General features: G+C 37.9%; 1 protein-coding gene across 1 annotated transcript; it reads right to left on the bottom strand.

The window, feature by feature from the left end:
• Window positions 1-664: 664 nt before the first annotated feature.
• LOC117376324 (ectonucleoside triphosphate diphosphohydrolase 2-like) lies at window positions 665-12,816 on the bottom strand. Its single transcript, XM_033972766.2, has 9 exons — window positions 12,622-12,816; window positions 8,478-8,595; window positions 6,839-6,989; window positions 5,197-5,356; window positions 4,030-4,257; window positions 3,046-3,318; window positions 2,360-2,473; window positions 1,620-1,754; window positions 665-1,028 (listed from the first exon to the last, which is right to left on the bottom strand). The coding sequence occupies exons 1-9, from the start codon at window positions 12,736-12,738 to the stop codon at window positions 822-824; spliced, it is 1,503 nt and encodes a 500-aa protein (XP_033828657.1). The 5' UTR covers window positions 12,739-12,816; the 3' UTR covers window positions 665-821.
• Between the last annotated feature and the right edge of the window lie 2,853 nt (window positions 12,817-15,669).

Below are 15,669 nucleotides of genomic sequence, written 5' to 3'. Positions count from 1 at the left end.
GTGAATTTTCCAAGTAAATATATGACATGAAAATGCCATCTAATCAATAGCAAGAGCTGGTTCTTGGCCCTCATCTGGAAGTACGACATCAAGAATCTGAAAACCATGCTGAAAACCACCTAGTCTAGTAGCTAGTTGTATTCAATTCAGAGTGTAACCACAAGGGTGCGGTGCTCCACAATAGTTTATTTGGGCCAAGACCTAGGTTTCCTCTCCTATCAAAATGAGGTCTAAAAAGTGAAACATTTCCAACATAAACAGTATTTTACAGATTTAACTGTATACCCTAAAGACTGACATGGTACAGTCATTACTTAGAAAATGAGGGAGCTGGCTTCTGACTTAAAACAAATGACTCTCAAATCGTTATTATGTGTGTAGTTTCATGGCAAAATCATAAAAAAGAGTTAAGAGGTAAAAAGGACACATCAGTCAGCAGTAGAAAATCACTGGAATGTGTCTGTGCATGTACTATTTATGGGTAGCAGCTTTCTGTTATGTGCTATATTTTGAGGACTTTCCATTCAAAAGATATTATATTTTGTTTTTATTTGTCAATTGGTAATGACACTAATTTCTTATCATTCTGAAAACCATACATAGATTGTTTCAAATTCAAACGCACTAATGTAAAAAAAAGTGACACAATCAATGCTTTTATATTCTCATTTCTGAATTTAATTATTCAATATTACAAAGAGGGTCATTTGAGTGAAAGATTGTGGTGATAATATTTTCCAGCACAAATGTTCCACAAACTTTTATCTAAAATACAAGCGTCCCACTAAAAGAGGTGTCCAGTTGCATAAAAGTATTATTTTTTATATCACGTCCATCTTAGATTTGCTTTTTCTACAGAGCAGCACTAACTGAACCAGAGCCATGAGAAGCAGAGCGGAAAAGAGGATCAGGAGCCCCGTCCAGGGTCCGGAGGGTATGGCCTTCAACACACTGACGCTCTCCTGTGGCAGGTGACTGGTAAGGCTAAGCATATAGCCCAGAGACCAGCCCACAGATGCCCCTCCTGCCTGCAAAATAAAAAAAAAAGGCTTACTACTCAAATCTGCTCCTTTCCATTTTATAGTTACTTTGAACCAAGCTACAACTCGGTATGCTGCTCACACATGATAATTTAAAGAGGAGTTATTAGACTATGAGGTCTTCATCGTTAACCCATAACATATTTAGCTCATCATGTTACCATTTATTGTTTTGAAAATTCAATATTTGCCCAAAACAAGTTACTAAAATGATTAATTGGTTTCAGTTTTGTTTTTGAGGCTCTAAATCCCCTCTCTTCTTGCTCCCCGTGCTTTCAGTGTGCCATCACAGCAAAATCGGCACCCAAGTTTGTGACGTTTGGCTTTAGGGTTGTTGGCTGAGCCTTGTATAAGAGGCGTGGACTCCTAGCCATAATGTGGGTTTGAATAGGGCCCGGGCAAGATTACTTAAATATGCATGGATGACTTATAAAAACACCTCTAATAATACCCCCTCTTTAACAACAGTGATAAAAAAACGCTACAGAATGTGTGTTATTTTTGTATTTGAATTTAAAACTCTATTTTTCTCAATAATCTTCGCACAGCACCTATTTCTGTGTGTATTTCTCTTATTACCTTCTTCTCAAAGGAAATCATGGGAAGCGTAGAGTTGTTGAAACCATAACCCTGTGTCAGAAGGACGTGGATGAAATTGGACACAGCGCAGACGTTCTTCATGTATTTTTCGGGCTGCTTGGTGATTGTGGTCATCTGTGAGAATGCAAGATCATGTATATTTCATAAATATAGAATTTTCTTCTAAAAAGTGCACTATGTAACATTTCTGATGGAGGACCTGCCAGCTGCTTGTCTTCTTTGCTTAGAATGTTCCACAATACGGCATTAAACTTGTCTAAATCCATGGAGACAAACGGGTGTCACCAGGCCAAGTTACAGGTCAGATTTGTGCAGAGATGACCGCACACACTGTAAGAATGTATATTGATTTATAAAAAAACTGTAACTGAATAAATGCAAGATAGATGAATATAATGCCTCACTGGGGAACATTCTTTGCAAACCAGTAACTTCTACATGGTGATTGATCTTCCAAAAAAAAGTTACATAGTATTCCCACCTGGCTGGACATACTTTAAGATAAGATTTCATTGACTAGACAAAATACAATACATTCATTTTCTGTACCTATAATTTGTTTTCATTTTTACATCCTCTTTTCATAAAATACCATAGAAAGGAGAATCAATGTTTTACTTCCTCATTGATTTATTATGAATTGCGACAGTATACCTATTGTTCTAATGTACCAGTAAATCCTCCCTGTGTTTTTTGTATGATAAACTAATTTGTTTCACCTGACTGATGCTCATGTTACAGACACGCTGGCTTGCCATCTTCATAAGGCGTGGGTCTGAGATGTTGGTGAGTGCGCTGACGTAGCTCTTGGAAAAGTAAAAGGCGGAGAAAGCCTGTAGAGGAGACAAGAACGTCACATATGAAAATGTTAGTCCTGGTTTAGCCATTTTTTTTGACTAAGTGAGACTTGACTTATTAGGGTCAGGTTGTAATTTAGTTTTGGTTTAGTTCTTCATTTCCCTTGAGTTAGTTGTGGTTAAGTCCTAGTTCAATCCTGATTTAGTCAATGTTAGCTTGGATTAGGGTTATCAAAAAAAAGTAAAACTAGTATTGAATCTAAACACTGACTTCAACAAGTATAAATACTACATAAAGAAAACCACACATAGGATTACATTTGAGTTTTACTGAATAGTTTTAGAATAATCTTGATCTATATTAGAACTAGTATAAGACCTTATGGTAATATAACAAAGAAACTACTATTACTGACAGTTGCATTCCATGGTATCAATTCTATATATTTTTTAAGCAAATGGAGTTTGAACTTTTCGTATTGTGACTACACTGGTCTGGATAAGATAACATAACAATGCCTGATGTTTGAACTACTGAGAACTCTATCATAACGTGGGAATTTGTCACTATATAACACACTATATAACTAGTTCTTTCCATTTCTTACCATGAATTTCCCAGATGTGGCAGGCTGGTAGACTCCATCAAAGCTGCACTTGGAGAAATTGCATTTGTCAAAGGAAAACACTTTTTGGACAGTGGATAGACACTGTTGATTGTTGCCTGTGCCTTGTAACGTAACATCTTTCTTCAGGTCAATGTTTTTGGGTTTGTATTGCTCGGTGCAAGGAGAGAAAACATCTGCCTCCAAGTTTACAGATGTGACGTAGCCATTGGGATAGCAGGGGTGGAGTACTTTGCCACTACTTACACCTTGAGTCTGAAAAAAGAAAAAAAAACAAACAAACAAACTGCAAATCAAAATACAAAACTAAATTTCAATTATTTTGTTTCAGTTTCAATCTTCTCACAAATGCTCATAGACATTTTTAAAGATGCACTATTTCAGTTTTCTGGTAGAGAGTCTGTCACTTGCTTGTCTCCATGGAGATGTTGTTGCTGGAATATTTCACAGTTGAGCATTTAAGTTATGGTCAGATCTGTGGAGAAGGCATTTTTTTTTCGAGGTATTCTAATAAAAACACCTTTAATTGAAAAAAGCAAAGTATCTTATGGAAAAAGCAGGTGACGGACCTTGGTGCACATTTAGAAAGAAACTAAGTGAATAGAATTTTTATTTACAATAAATCAGAAATTTTACATTAATACTTTAGAAAACAGTTCAGCCAAAGACAAAAGGAAAAGGAATAGTAAGTGATATTTACATGAAAAAGCTGATTGCAACTAAGGTGTGATTATATTTCACAACTGCACAACATCGTGATATTAATTATTTTTATTACATCACGTTTTATAGGTCAGGCAGGTCATTGGCGTAGAATTGCTGTTATTTGTCTACAGTAAAAGAATTTGTGTTTGTAAAAATAAATTATATATAAGACCTAAAAGAGGATGTATTAGAGAGGGTTCAATGAAGGAAGATAGTGATAAGAAAATCCACAGTGGAAAAAAAAAGATCACTGTAACATACGGTGATAAGGAGAGCTAGCAGTTTGCGCAGGAACTGGTCTTGTCCGTAGCAGAGGAAGCTGTGAGTGTACAGCTGGTAGTTTTCTCCGTAGAGCTTTAGGGTCATAGAGGTATCGGGGCTCTCGGTCTGCACCTCAGTCTGAAATGTAATCTGAGTCGAAGCTCCGCCCAAATCCAACGCGCCAATCGTGCCTTTACCAGGGTTCAACCAGCGACCCACAAAACCATACTGAAAAACAGATTAGATTAAATTTATTGAAGATTGACTTGACAGTAGTATCACTGGTAATAGTATATGGTTTAGCACTGGCATCACATTGTTGTGTCTTTGGGCAAAACACTTCTCAGTGTGATTGTGATTAGTGGTGGTTCGAGGTTGCTTGGGATCCAAAAAAGGCACACTTCTTCAATACTTTTCAAAGATGTGAGGTGGGCATGATGGACAGGTTGATGAGCCAATCAGGGACATGCATGGTCCGTCCTTATCAAAACAAATAAGGCTGCTTACAAGAAAAAAAGGAAAAAAATATACCGGACTCAAAAACACACGAGGAGGAGTTATCGGTGCAGAAATGGCAACATCATGTTGATGAGTCTGTCCATAGTATCACACCACCACACAGTCTAATGGAGGAAAAAATGATGTGATGCCGTAATTAACAACATTAAGCCCTTATATGACAATGCAGCTTTTAGTAATAAGAGTTGTAAAACTAAAAGAGGAAGGATTTCAGGGAAGTTTAACTTATTGCGAAAGTGGTCAAAGTGTTATGTGTAAGCAGTTTCCACAGACAATATCAGTGCAAGGCATCACCTTTCAACCTTGCAGACCCTCCATGGGAAGACAAGCAGTGATGCAAGAAAGAACACTTAGTTACTGAATACAAAATACTAGCATTAAAATGTGTTTTTTGTAATATATTCCGTTACATGGTCCAATATGTATTCTGAATATGCAAAATGAAAAAGTAACTGCATCAGAATAATGGTATTTTGATGACATATTTTCAGAAGGCTACAATTTGGTTAGTTCCCAACACTGAAGAGAAGACTGCAATGTAACGTCTGAATAATAGGAATTTTGTTTTTTGTGTAATAACCTCCAAGTACATATATATTGGATTATTGCACAATACCTACTCGAGGGATTTGGTCGTACAGAATATACCTTTGCAAAGTTCTCTAGTAGGTAGTTGACGGTGACCCAGCCATAAGCCCCCTCCTCCTGTCCGCTCAGAATGGTGGATCCTTTAAAGTTGAAAGGGTACGTCTTCAGTTTGGCGCCCACCTCTTTTAAAACACGATGGGACTCTGAGGTATTCACTATTCTGTAGACAATACAGTGTGGATATTAACCATTAGACGGGCTGATACGTAGTAATAAAGAATAAATAGAAGACAGTGGGACATATTAGTTTAGGTATACATAATTATGACGTCAAAACTGCATGTAACTTTTCTGGAGAAGGATATATGCCATCGCCTTATCTCCATGACATTGTTGCTTTGTTCCACAGTATGGCATTTAACACATTTATGTAGTATTTATTCAATTACAGTTTTAATGGCCTGTGATAGAAATTGCCAAATATATTTTTTTTATGGCCAGTGTTGATACCGATTGTTCAAGCTCTGGCGATATTTTTGGGCTGCTTTTGATTATCCTCCTTTGATTTACTACATATTTATGCTATGTATAAGTAATTCTCCTGGAAGAATTTATAGACTAATAATAATAATAATAATAATAATAATAATAATAATAATAATAATAATAATAATAATAAAAGCCGCAAGCGGCATCGGACGGCCCTTGCGGGCCGTGCTTCGCACTCGGCCGACCCGGCACTCCCTGTGGGTGGCGCTGACGCGCCACTTGTCCCTTTTTTATTGGGGCTTTGTGCTGCATTTTGCACAAAACAAGTCAAAACACATTGGAAGTGCTGATGCACAAAATGCAAAAACATGGGTTTTCCAGGCATCGCCATGGCAACACTGTGCAAAATAATATTTTTTAGCAAAAACAATATATCCGATAACATTACAATGACATATTATACGTTTTTTGAAAGCTCTCGACTTTCCCCACGTCACCGTGGGGTCAATGGCGAATGACGAGCGCGTTAGGGGTCCGCCATTGACCTCCCATTGACTTCCATTCATTTTAGCAGTAACAAGTATGGCCCATGCCTGCGGCATGGGGGCTTGGACAGGGCTCGATGTCAGGAGTGTGTTTGGGGACATCAGCGCTTCGCGCTGCGTCAGCGTCAGCATCAACATTGAGTCAATGGGCAAAGTCATTGAGTTAATGGGCTTCGCCCATTGACTCAATGTTGACGCTGACATGCTAGCAACAACAAATATGCATGTCCCATGCCTACGGCATGGGTTGCTAGGACACAGGAGTCTGCAAGGTGCGGTGCTGCCATGAAGTTGCGCGCGAAGAGCGCAACTTTGTGAAGCAATAGGCCTGAGTATGGGCTCGGGCCTAATAATAGTAATACCCTCCCTATGCATTGAATCATTAGCTTAGTAATATAAATAGATATTAATTGACATTTTACTTCCTCTTCAAAACTGCAGAACTGAGTCATTACTGAGTTTACGTCTTTACAAGCAGTAGGTGTTCATTTATGTGTTTTTATTTATAAAACACAACATAATACCCCTAATAGGCTTACTCATTTAAATGATTGCAACTAATACAGGGATGAGGACAGAGATGAGGGGTAGGTGAAAACAGAAATTATAACATGCTTAACAACTCATAAAAGGCAATTTTGCACAACATGTTCCCTTTAAGTGCTCACTCTAGCAGCCTCATGCCCGCCGTGGCCCCCAGGTACAGAGGGGTTTTATGATGTCTGGCCTTGGGGATGCTCTGCACAGCCTTTTGAAGACACTCCTCCAGACTTTTAGCCGCTCCACCGGGAACACCCGCATAACCTGAGATTCCTTTACCTATACAGGGACACACAGGCACGCGAAAATAAAGTTTAACTCAGCAGCTTAATCCAGTGTAATTCATTATGAGATTTTATAGGCTGTTGGTTAAGAAGATGACAGAAAACTGTATTGCATAGAGCATGAACAGTGGCAATGTGGATAGTAATAGCAGCGGTTGAAGTAGAAGTAATATGCGGTAAAACAATTCCTATAATTTGTTTATTTTGAAGAAATATAATATGCTTTTTCCTGATATTTAGTGGTAATTTATGACATGCATAGATCATTATTTTACATCTAATCTACATCATCTAATCTAATATGCATCAATATTTGCCAAAGAAAAATAAAATCTGTCAACTGGACAAAACGTTGTAGGAGTGAAGACGTTTCGATGCTCATCCATCTTTTACAATGGATCGAACCTGGATGACTGAGTGATTACACAGATATGTGTTAATATTAGAAACAGGTCCCTGACTTCTTGTTCAAAACTGCAGAACTGATTCTCTGCCCAATCTCCTATTAGTTGCGTTTTTACTGTAGCAAGCTAAGGACTTTCGCTTATGAGTTTTCATTTCTGAGGAATGCACAACATGTTTAACCCTATACGTTCTGGAGTATGCAATTTTAAGAGAATAGTAAGTAGGTTCGAAACTGTGGACAGATGTAGGGGGTAGATAAAAACGTAAATTTCTTCAAAGCAGGATGGTGCAGGAATACTCAAACATGCAAGAAGCCAACGAGATGTAACTTTGAGTAAGCCAATGATGAGGAAACAACAATATAACATGATTACATCTCATAAAGTTCTATTTTGCATGACCCCTTGAATATTATTTATTTATTTAAAGGTGAAGATCATTTATTATCTGCTAATGATTATGACTTAACCATTATCATCACACTGTACCTTATACCCCCAGGCCCTGCCCCTCCTCCCCCTCACTCACTTCTTTAGTCCAGACACTGCCCAGTTTAGCAGCTCTATTTGAAATGTGGCTGTGGACCGAGTTTAGGTGTTTAGTCACGCTTTAAGGCAAACAATTCACCTTTTCAAATGGTATGGCATATGGATTACCTTTACATGAACTATGACGCAATCAAGGTTCCTCAAAACAAAAAAAATGTCTCTAAGGAAATCCAAACAACAAACTGAAATAAGAAGAGGAATCAGTGCCCCTCAATAAGAAGGCACGGACAGAGAAGCAGGGAACTAAACTCAGAGGTCTTGCAAAATTGAACACAAACTGCACTTGACCATGTCCTGGCACTGCCACACAGAGGAAGTGAAAGGCACACTACTGGGGTCAAAATGTGCACATCAGGACTTGACATATGATTCATTAACCGCTGACAATTTTATGGTTTGAACTTTTGTATTAACTCACCTTCTCAGCATAAAGGTGTTCAGAAAAGTCATGGTGTGGTTAAAGCATATTGTATTGTATAACACTAAAACCACAGAAAAAAACAGTCTGTACTGGGTGTCAAATGTTTTACCTTTCACATTACACTCATCGTGCTGGGTGACAATGCCTGTCCCATTCTGTTTATTGCTGGGCCATTTGTAGATGTACATAGATGTGTGGGAGGAGCCAGCATCCAGGACAATTCCATACTAGGAGAGGGGGAGACATGGTACACATAAATATTACAAAATAGCTGTTCCCCCTTATTGTTTAACACAGTACACTGACATACACATAAAGTACCAGGGAAAGACACATTTTACACAAGCAATGCACCTATAAAACCAAAACTGTTCAGAGATGTACGTTTTAACTTTTATACAGCTGAAACTTGAAGTTTACATACACTATATAAAAAGACACAAGAGATTTTTTTTCTCACTGTCTGAAATGAAATCAGACTAAACATTTCCTGTTTTGGGTCAATTAGGATCACTAAAATTATTCCTATTTGCTAAATGCCAAAATAATGAGAGAACTATTTTTAAAAACTATGGTTCATTACCTTCTTCAAAGTCAAACCAGGAAAACCCAGATGATGATGCCACATCTTTGGAAGCTTCTACTAGGTTTATTGACAACATCTGAGTTAATTATAGACACACCTGTGGATGTATTTGAAGGCACTCCTATAACACATTGCTTCTTTGTGCAACATCATGGGAAAGTCAAAAGAAATCAGCCACGAAAACAGGAAGAGAAATGGAGACTTGGTTCATCTTCATCTGTTCAAACAATTATACACAAGTATAAATAGCATGGCAATGTCCAGCCATTATACGGTTCAGGAGAGAAATGGGTTCTGTGTCCCAGAGATGAACATGCTTTGGTCCAAAATGTGCATATCAACCCAAGAACAAAAGCAAAAGACCGTGTGAAGATGCTGACTGAAGCTGGTAAGTGTGTGTCATTACTGATAGTGAAATGAGTAATGTACCAATATGGGCTGAAAGGCCACTCTGTCAGGAAGAAGGCATTACTCCAAAAGCATTAAAAACCCAAATTACAATTTGCAAACACACACAGGGACAAATACCTTAATTTTTGGAGACATGTCCTGTGGTCTGATGAAACAAAAATGTAAATGTTTGACTATAACGAACAACGGTTTAGGGAAAAAAGAGGGAAGCTTTCAAGCCTGAGAGCCCCATCTGAACAGTGAAATACAGGGCTGGCACCATCATGTTGTGGGGTTGTTGCAGGAGGGACTGGTGCACTTTACAAAATAGATGGCATCATGAGGAAAGAATATTATATGGAAATACTAAAGCAACATCTCAAGACATCAGCCAGAAAGTTAAAGCTTGTGCGCAAATGGGTCTTCCAAATGGACGATGACCCGAAGCATACTGCCAAAGTGGCTAAAGGAAAACAAAGTCAGAGTTTTGGAGTGGCCGTCACAAAGCCCTGATCTCAATCCTATTGAAAATGTATGGGCAGACCTGAAAAGGCATGTACAAGCAAGGAGGCCTACAAACATAGCTTAGTTACACTAGTTCTGTCAAGAGCAATGGGCCAAAATTCCTGCTAACTATTGAGAAGCTTGTGACTTTGACATCAGACTTTCAAGAAAGTATTGAAAAATTGTCTTTTAAAAATCCTTCTCTCATTATTTTGGCATTTAGCTAATACAAATAATTTTGGTAATCCTAAATGACCTAAAACAGAAAAAATTTAGTCTGATTTGATATTACAGTGAGAAAAAAGTCGATGTGTCTTTTTACATAGTGTATGTAAACATCTGGTTTCAACTGTGTGGTGGAGGGTCCGCTATATCTGCTTGTCTCCATGGAGAACTTACTGCTTAGCCTGGAATGTCACATAATATGACATTAAATGTATTTAAATCCATGCAACAAGCAGCTGGTGGCACCTCCGGGTTTAATGCCATAGAGTGGAACATTCCAGGCAAAGCAATAACAGTTCCATGGTAACAAGCAGGTGGCAGACCCTAGGCCAGTGGTTCTTAACCTGGGTTCAATCGAACCCTAGGGGTTCGGTGAGTCACTCTCAGGGGTTCGGCGGAGGTCAAGACACACACCCGACTCATATGATTAACAGACTGCTAGCATCTTCAGACGTTGGCCCAATTCAACAAATGCACCCTTTGATGTGTCTATCAAAGTACCTGCCCAACTTAAATAAGCCGTTTGAACGGCATAAAAACATAAAATGACATAAAAATGAAGAAAAGGAACAGACTTTGCTGTGAAAATGACATGAGAGTGGCACTTGCCAAGGTGAAGCCACGCGTTTCTGAACTGGTCTCTCAAAGGCAACAGCAGAAGTCACACTGATTTGCAGTAAATATTCATTATTATTCTAGCCCGATGGAAATTAGGTGATGGGTGTGTGTTAAAATGTTAAAAATAATAAATAGCATAAATACAATAAGTTCATTATTGACATACATAAGGTTAAAAATGTAAATAATTTCAGTGTGGTAGAATTAAAAAAGGTGAGTTTGTTGAGTTCATGCATTGTACTGGTTTTATTCTTTTAACACAGTGATGTTAATGCATGATTCATTTTGTGCACCAGTAAAACATACATATGTCTTGAATTAAAAAAAAAAAAATATATATATATATACACACATTTATTTATTTATTTCAATAAACAAGGGTTCGGTGAATGTGCATATGAAACCGGTGGGGTTCAGTACCTCCAAAAAGGTTAAGAACCACTGCCCTAGGCATACATAGTGCACCTTGAATACACTATTAAATATATGTTAAATACCTCTTAATATATAGAGGTAAATGTACAGGAATTGCGGCAAAAACAAATTTGTGGTCATAGGTTAAGGTTACTTTTTATTTTCCCCTCCAGATGCTTCTCTATGACAAACCATAATTTTGTCACCTGTTTGTCGATGACAATCACAACCTGCTACTTCTGCCTCTCGACCAATCACGTCTCATGTCATTCAAATACTTTCAGTCTTTTCTCACCGTCATCCTGAGCCTCACTATTTCTTCTTCCACAAAGGCAGGTATCCTCCTCAACAAATAATAAAAGCTTGAATCGACTTATTAATGTGTCTCTTCTGCTTATTACATCTAGCATTAATTTATCTTGATGAATTTAGTGTTGTCCGACAGCAATCAACTTAAATTAGAACCCAACCTTGCAGTATGAGGCATATGTTTTATGACTAATTGAGATTAATGAATCCACTTCTTTACCATAATAGGTTGTGAAAAGGCAAAGTGTATTGACTTGGATCAAAAGCTTAACTGTATCTCTCCCATTCAACTCTATTACAATATGTTTTAGTACTTTTGTATTGTTTGACTTCAAAGCTGTCCACAAACGATATATTATATGCCTTTATCATCTGAAGAGGTTGCCCATGGGAAGCACTGAACGATAAAATAGTTCTTTCAAAGTTTTTGTGTAACTTTTTTGTATTTTAACCAGAAGTGTGTAACTTAAAACCTATACAGTTTGTAAAATGTAACCACTTGTATAGACCGTACAGTCCTTCTGCTTGTGACCACTACTCGTTGGACAACTATATAAAAAGAATGTACTTCTGTCACCGACCTACTTTTTACACCTGTCTAAAACTTTGTACCAACTTGTCTAGCTATATTTCAGAGAAGAATGGTAGTTATAGTCAGGAGCATAAAAAACTAAAGAAAATGTCTGCAGGGCAACATAACTGAACAGATGTATTTGCCCTAGTCTATGTAATAAAATTGTAATAAAAACCCCCCCCCAAAAAACCCACTATGCAATCTTGTTTTCAGTTGGTGTGTGGTGAGTTGTTTGAAAAAATCCCAAAACAAATGCAGATGCAGCTGAATGCATTTTTTAATCTACCTTTCACAACAAATATTAGGTCTAGAATAGTGTTTTATGTAATACAGTTTAGTTCATTGTATAGAGCAGCCGCCAAGCCTGAACTGAAGCTTTGAACACAAAATTGACACTTTTTTATATTAAAGTGTATTTGGCGCTCCTTTTAGTTCATTGTCTGGGCACTGCTTACTGTTTCAAGTCAAATGGTGATTGGTAAAACTTAATACAATATTATAATGTAGACTATTTTGCTTGCTTTGGTTATTTTCCTGCATATCTATCAGCATTTTTCGTTTATCATTCAAGGCCAATGGTTTTTTTTTTTTTTACTACACTATGTCCCTTTTAAACATAAACTCTCACCATACCTCATATTCTGGTGGTTTCTCTATCACACTCGTGGAGAGGGCCAGCAGGAGAATCCCAATCAACCCCAACAAGAGGAGCACCAAGGCGGGAACGACCTGTGCGTAACGGAGAGTCATCTTGGCTGGCACTTCTGCTGCTCTGTGTCTTTGGTTACGCACGCTTCTGCTGCTCGGTGACTTTGGTTATAATGACTCGTTTCGTGAGGTGCTTTTTAATACAGATGCTCCGAGCACAAACCACGTGCACCACAGTGGAGGAGTCACATTAGGGCGTGTGTACAAAAGTTTAAAGCTGTGTGGTTGGTTGGTCGTATATTGTTAGTTCAGGTTTCAGATTATATCATATGGTTGCTTCCTCTATTCACTTTATGCAGTAATGGGCAATATTTTTTTGCAAACAATCAATTAACCATGAGGCTCTGTTTTGCCAATGAAGACGTTTTAGTACAATTATTTTGGCTGAGACTGAATATTGTGAGAGTAGAGCCTAAGCAATTTCAATTTATTTACGTCAGTGCATAAGGACTACAGATCTACACGTCTTCATAAAAAACACAAAAATACACACAAAAATACACTAGGACCATAGAGCCTACTATAGAACCAGGCATATGGCTTGATGAAGACTGTAACTGACACAAATGTCATCACGCTTCCTGCCCTCTATGACTGTGTGACGAGAACACCTAGTCCACTAACCACAGGAGCGTGGCAAAGAGAAAATGCATATGCCATGGTTTAGATGCCTGCTTTGTCGGTTTCTGTTCTGTTGCATCAAGAACAGGGGCAGAGGCACGGAAATCCTTCTATAGATCTCGGCTACAGCAATACAATCAGGTTAAAGGCAGTGTCCAGAAACCTTCAAAGCAGTTTAAAGCGGAGTCAAGTGAGTAAAGTCTAAAGCAGTGTATATTCTACAACATGCATCCATTTTCAGAAGTGCTAATGAAAAGACAGTATAATTTCCCCCCTGAATCACCACTCATCACCACTGTCCATTTACAAAGACAGTGGCCCTCATTTACTAAAACTGCTGTGAAAAGACTGGATATTTGTGTGTATATTTGTGCAGCGTGGTATCTCTGAACTTTTACACGAAACCCCCGCGAGCAGCTGCGGATAAACTGCGTAATTTGAATGAAACGCCCCAAAATACTCATATCTGAAGTGGGAACAGAATACTGTACAGTCAAATGCTGCGTTCATTACGCAAGAATTACATAAAAATCATAAAGAATTCCATAGAACAGAAGAAGAAATATGTTTTGGCTTCTTGGAAATATGTTTTGGCTTCTTGGAAAATGCAGAAAATGTGTGGTATTGTAGAAAACAAACCTTAACCACACAAATATCCTACATTTGTACATTTAATAATCTATAAACATTTTTATTTTGGCTATTTATTAATTCAACGTGCAAAGGACTATAAATGAAGCAGCGGAGAGCAGCTCTGGTTCAGGCTCAGAGGAGATGGAGCGGGTAGTGGTGTTCGGTGCCGCGCGTGGAGATACGACAAGAGCGCGCGTTATTGTCAGTGCCTCTGTGCCTTTACCGCTGTCGACTGCTGCTGTTACCCGTATTTATGGCTTATGTTCCAGGCTGTGTGCAGGGTCGGCCCAGCCTATTAGCAGACTAAGCAGCTGCTCAGGGCCCCGAGGCCACCAGAGGTGCCCAAGAGAGAATATATTATATTGAAAAGAAAAGAAAAGAAAAGAAAAGAAAAGAAAAGAAAAGAAAAGAAAAGAAAAGAAAAGAAAAGAAAAGAAAAGAAAAGAAAAGAAAAGAAAAGAAAAGAAAAGAAAAGAAAAGAAAAGAAAAGAAAAGAAAAGAAAAGAAAAGAAAAGAAAAGAAAAGAAAAGAAAAGAAAAGAAAAGAAAAGAAAAGAAAAGAAAAGAAAAGAAAAGAAAAGAAAAGAAAAGAAAAGAAAAGAAAAGAAAAGAAAAGAAAAGAAAAGAAAAGAAAAGAAAAGAAAAGAAAAGAAAAGAAAAAAAGAAAAGAAAAGAAAAGAAAAGAAAAGAAAAATAATAATATAAGTTTTACTCAAAATAGCAGCCTAAATATCACTCTCAAACAATTACATTTGTTTTATATCTATAGTAGCAAAATATCTGCTGCTGCTACATTTGTTTTTTTGACGGACAGAAGTCTACATGTTTACACTGGTGCAAGGACACTTTATAATGTAAATATAAGCCCACTGTCGCCAACTGGAAGACATTAAAATCCACCAGAAACTTGTCTAGAATTCTTGACCTCCCTTATATGTTTGTGTACTTTTCTTGTGGCTATAGTAGTTGTGACAATCTGGATGTTTTCAGTCTGATGTTGGTCATATAAATACAAATGCAACTGGTCAAGGTGATGAGAGCAGAGTCATAATGTTGTCAAATGTGAATCACCAATAGCCGAGCCAGGATCCATCCACTGCCGCGGGACCCAGAGGTAAATTCAGCTTAGGGTCCCCTGAAAGCTAGGGCTGGTCCTGGCTGCGAGCATCGTGTTGTGCTCAAATTTATGCATGCTGCAGTTTTTTATTTAAAGCAATGAGCTCATGGTGATTACTTGGACATTTAAAAAGCGCACCTTCAGCAATAGTTAACAAGCAACAAGGTTATGATTGTCAAACTTCAAAAACCTAAACTGCATTTTTGGCGCAACTGATTCTAAATAAACAAAGATATTAAGGGGCAATACGTTTCATACATTTAAAAGTAGTTTTCTTGCAGTTTAGCATTTGTTTGAACTGGTATATGGTAGGCCACCTCAGACTGTCAGCCTCGTCTTGGTGTTACATCCAATATACAAAGTGATTTCACCTTATGGGGTTTTTGTAAATGAGGGCCAGTCTCTTTTTGTCTAAAGCAGGGGTGTCAAACTCAATTTCACCGGGGGCCATATCAGCAAAATGGTCCGTCTCAAATTTGCAAAGATATAAGGCAAGGCAAGGCAAGTTTATTTGTATAGCACAATTCGTACACAAGGTAATTCAAAGTGCTTTACAGAATAAGAAAGACATTAAAATCACACAAATCAAAACATAAATAATCG

This window comes from Periophthalmus magnuspinnatus, chromosome 9, assembly GCF_009829125.3.
Source record: "Periophthalmus magnuspinnatus isolate fPerMag1 chromosome 9, fPerMag1.2.pri, whole genome shotgun sequence".
NCBI classification, from domain to species: domain Eukaryota; kingdom Metazoa; phylum Chordata; class Actinopteri; order Gobiiformes; family Gobiidae; genus Periophthalmus; species Periophthalmus magnuspinnatus.
This window is presented reverse-complemented; position numbering and strand designations above follow the sequence as displayed.

What these genes read in the sequence shown, in the direction of transcription:
- LOC117376324 (XM_033972766.2), bottom strand. Translation starts at nt 12,738, where the DNA reads ATGACTCTCCGTTACGCACAGGTCGTTCCCGCCTTGGTGCTCCTCTTG. An exon ending in CGATGAGTGTAATGTGAAAG is followed by an intron (nt 6,990 to 8,477) that starts GTAAAACATTTG and finishes GTCCCTGTATAG; the next exon opens with GTAAAGGAATCTCAGGTTAT. An exon ending in TGATTTCCTTTGAGAAGAAG is followed by an intron (nt 1,029 to 1,619) that starts GTAATAAGAGAA and finishes TTTATTTTGCAG; the next exon opens with GCAGGAGGGGCATCTGTGGG.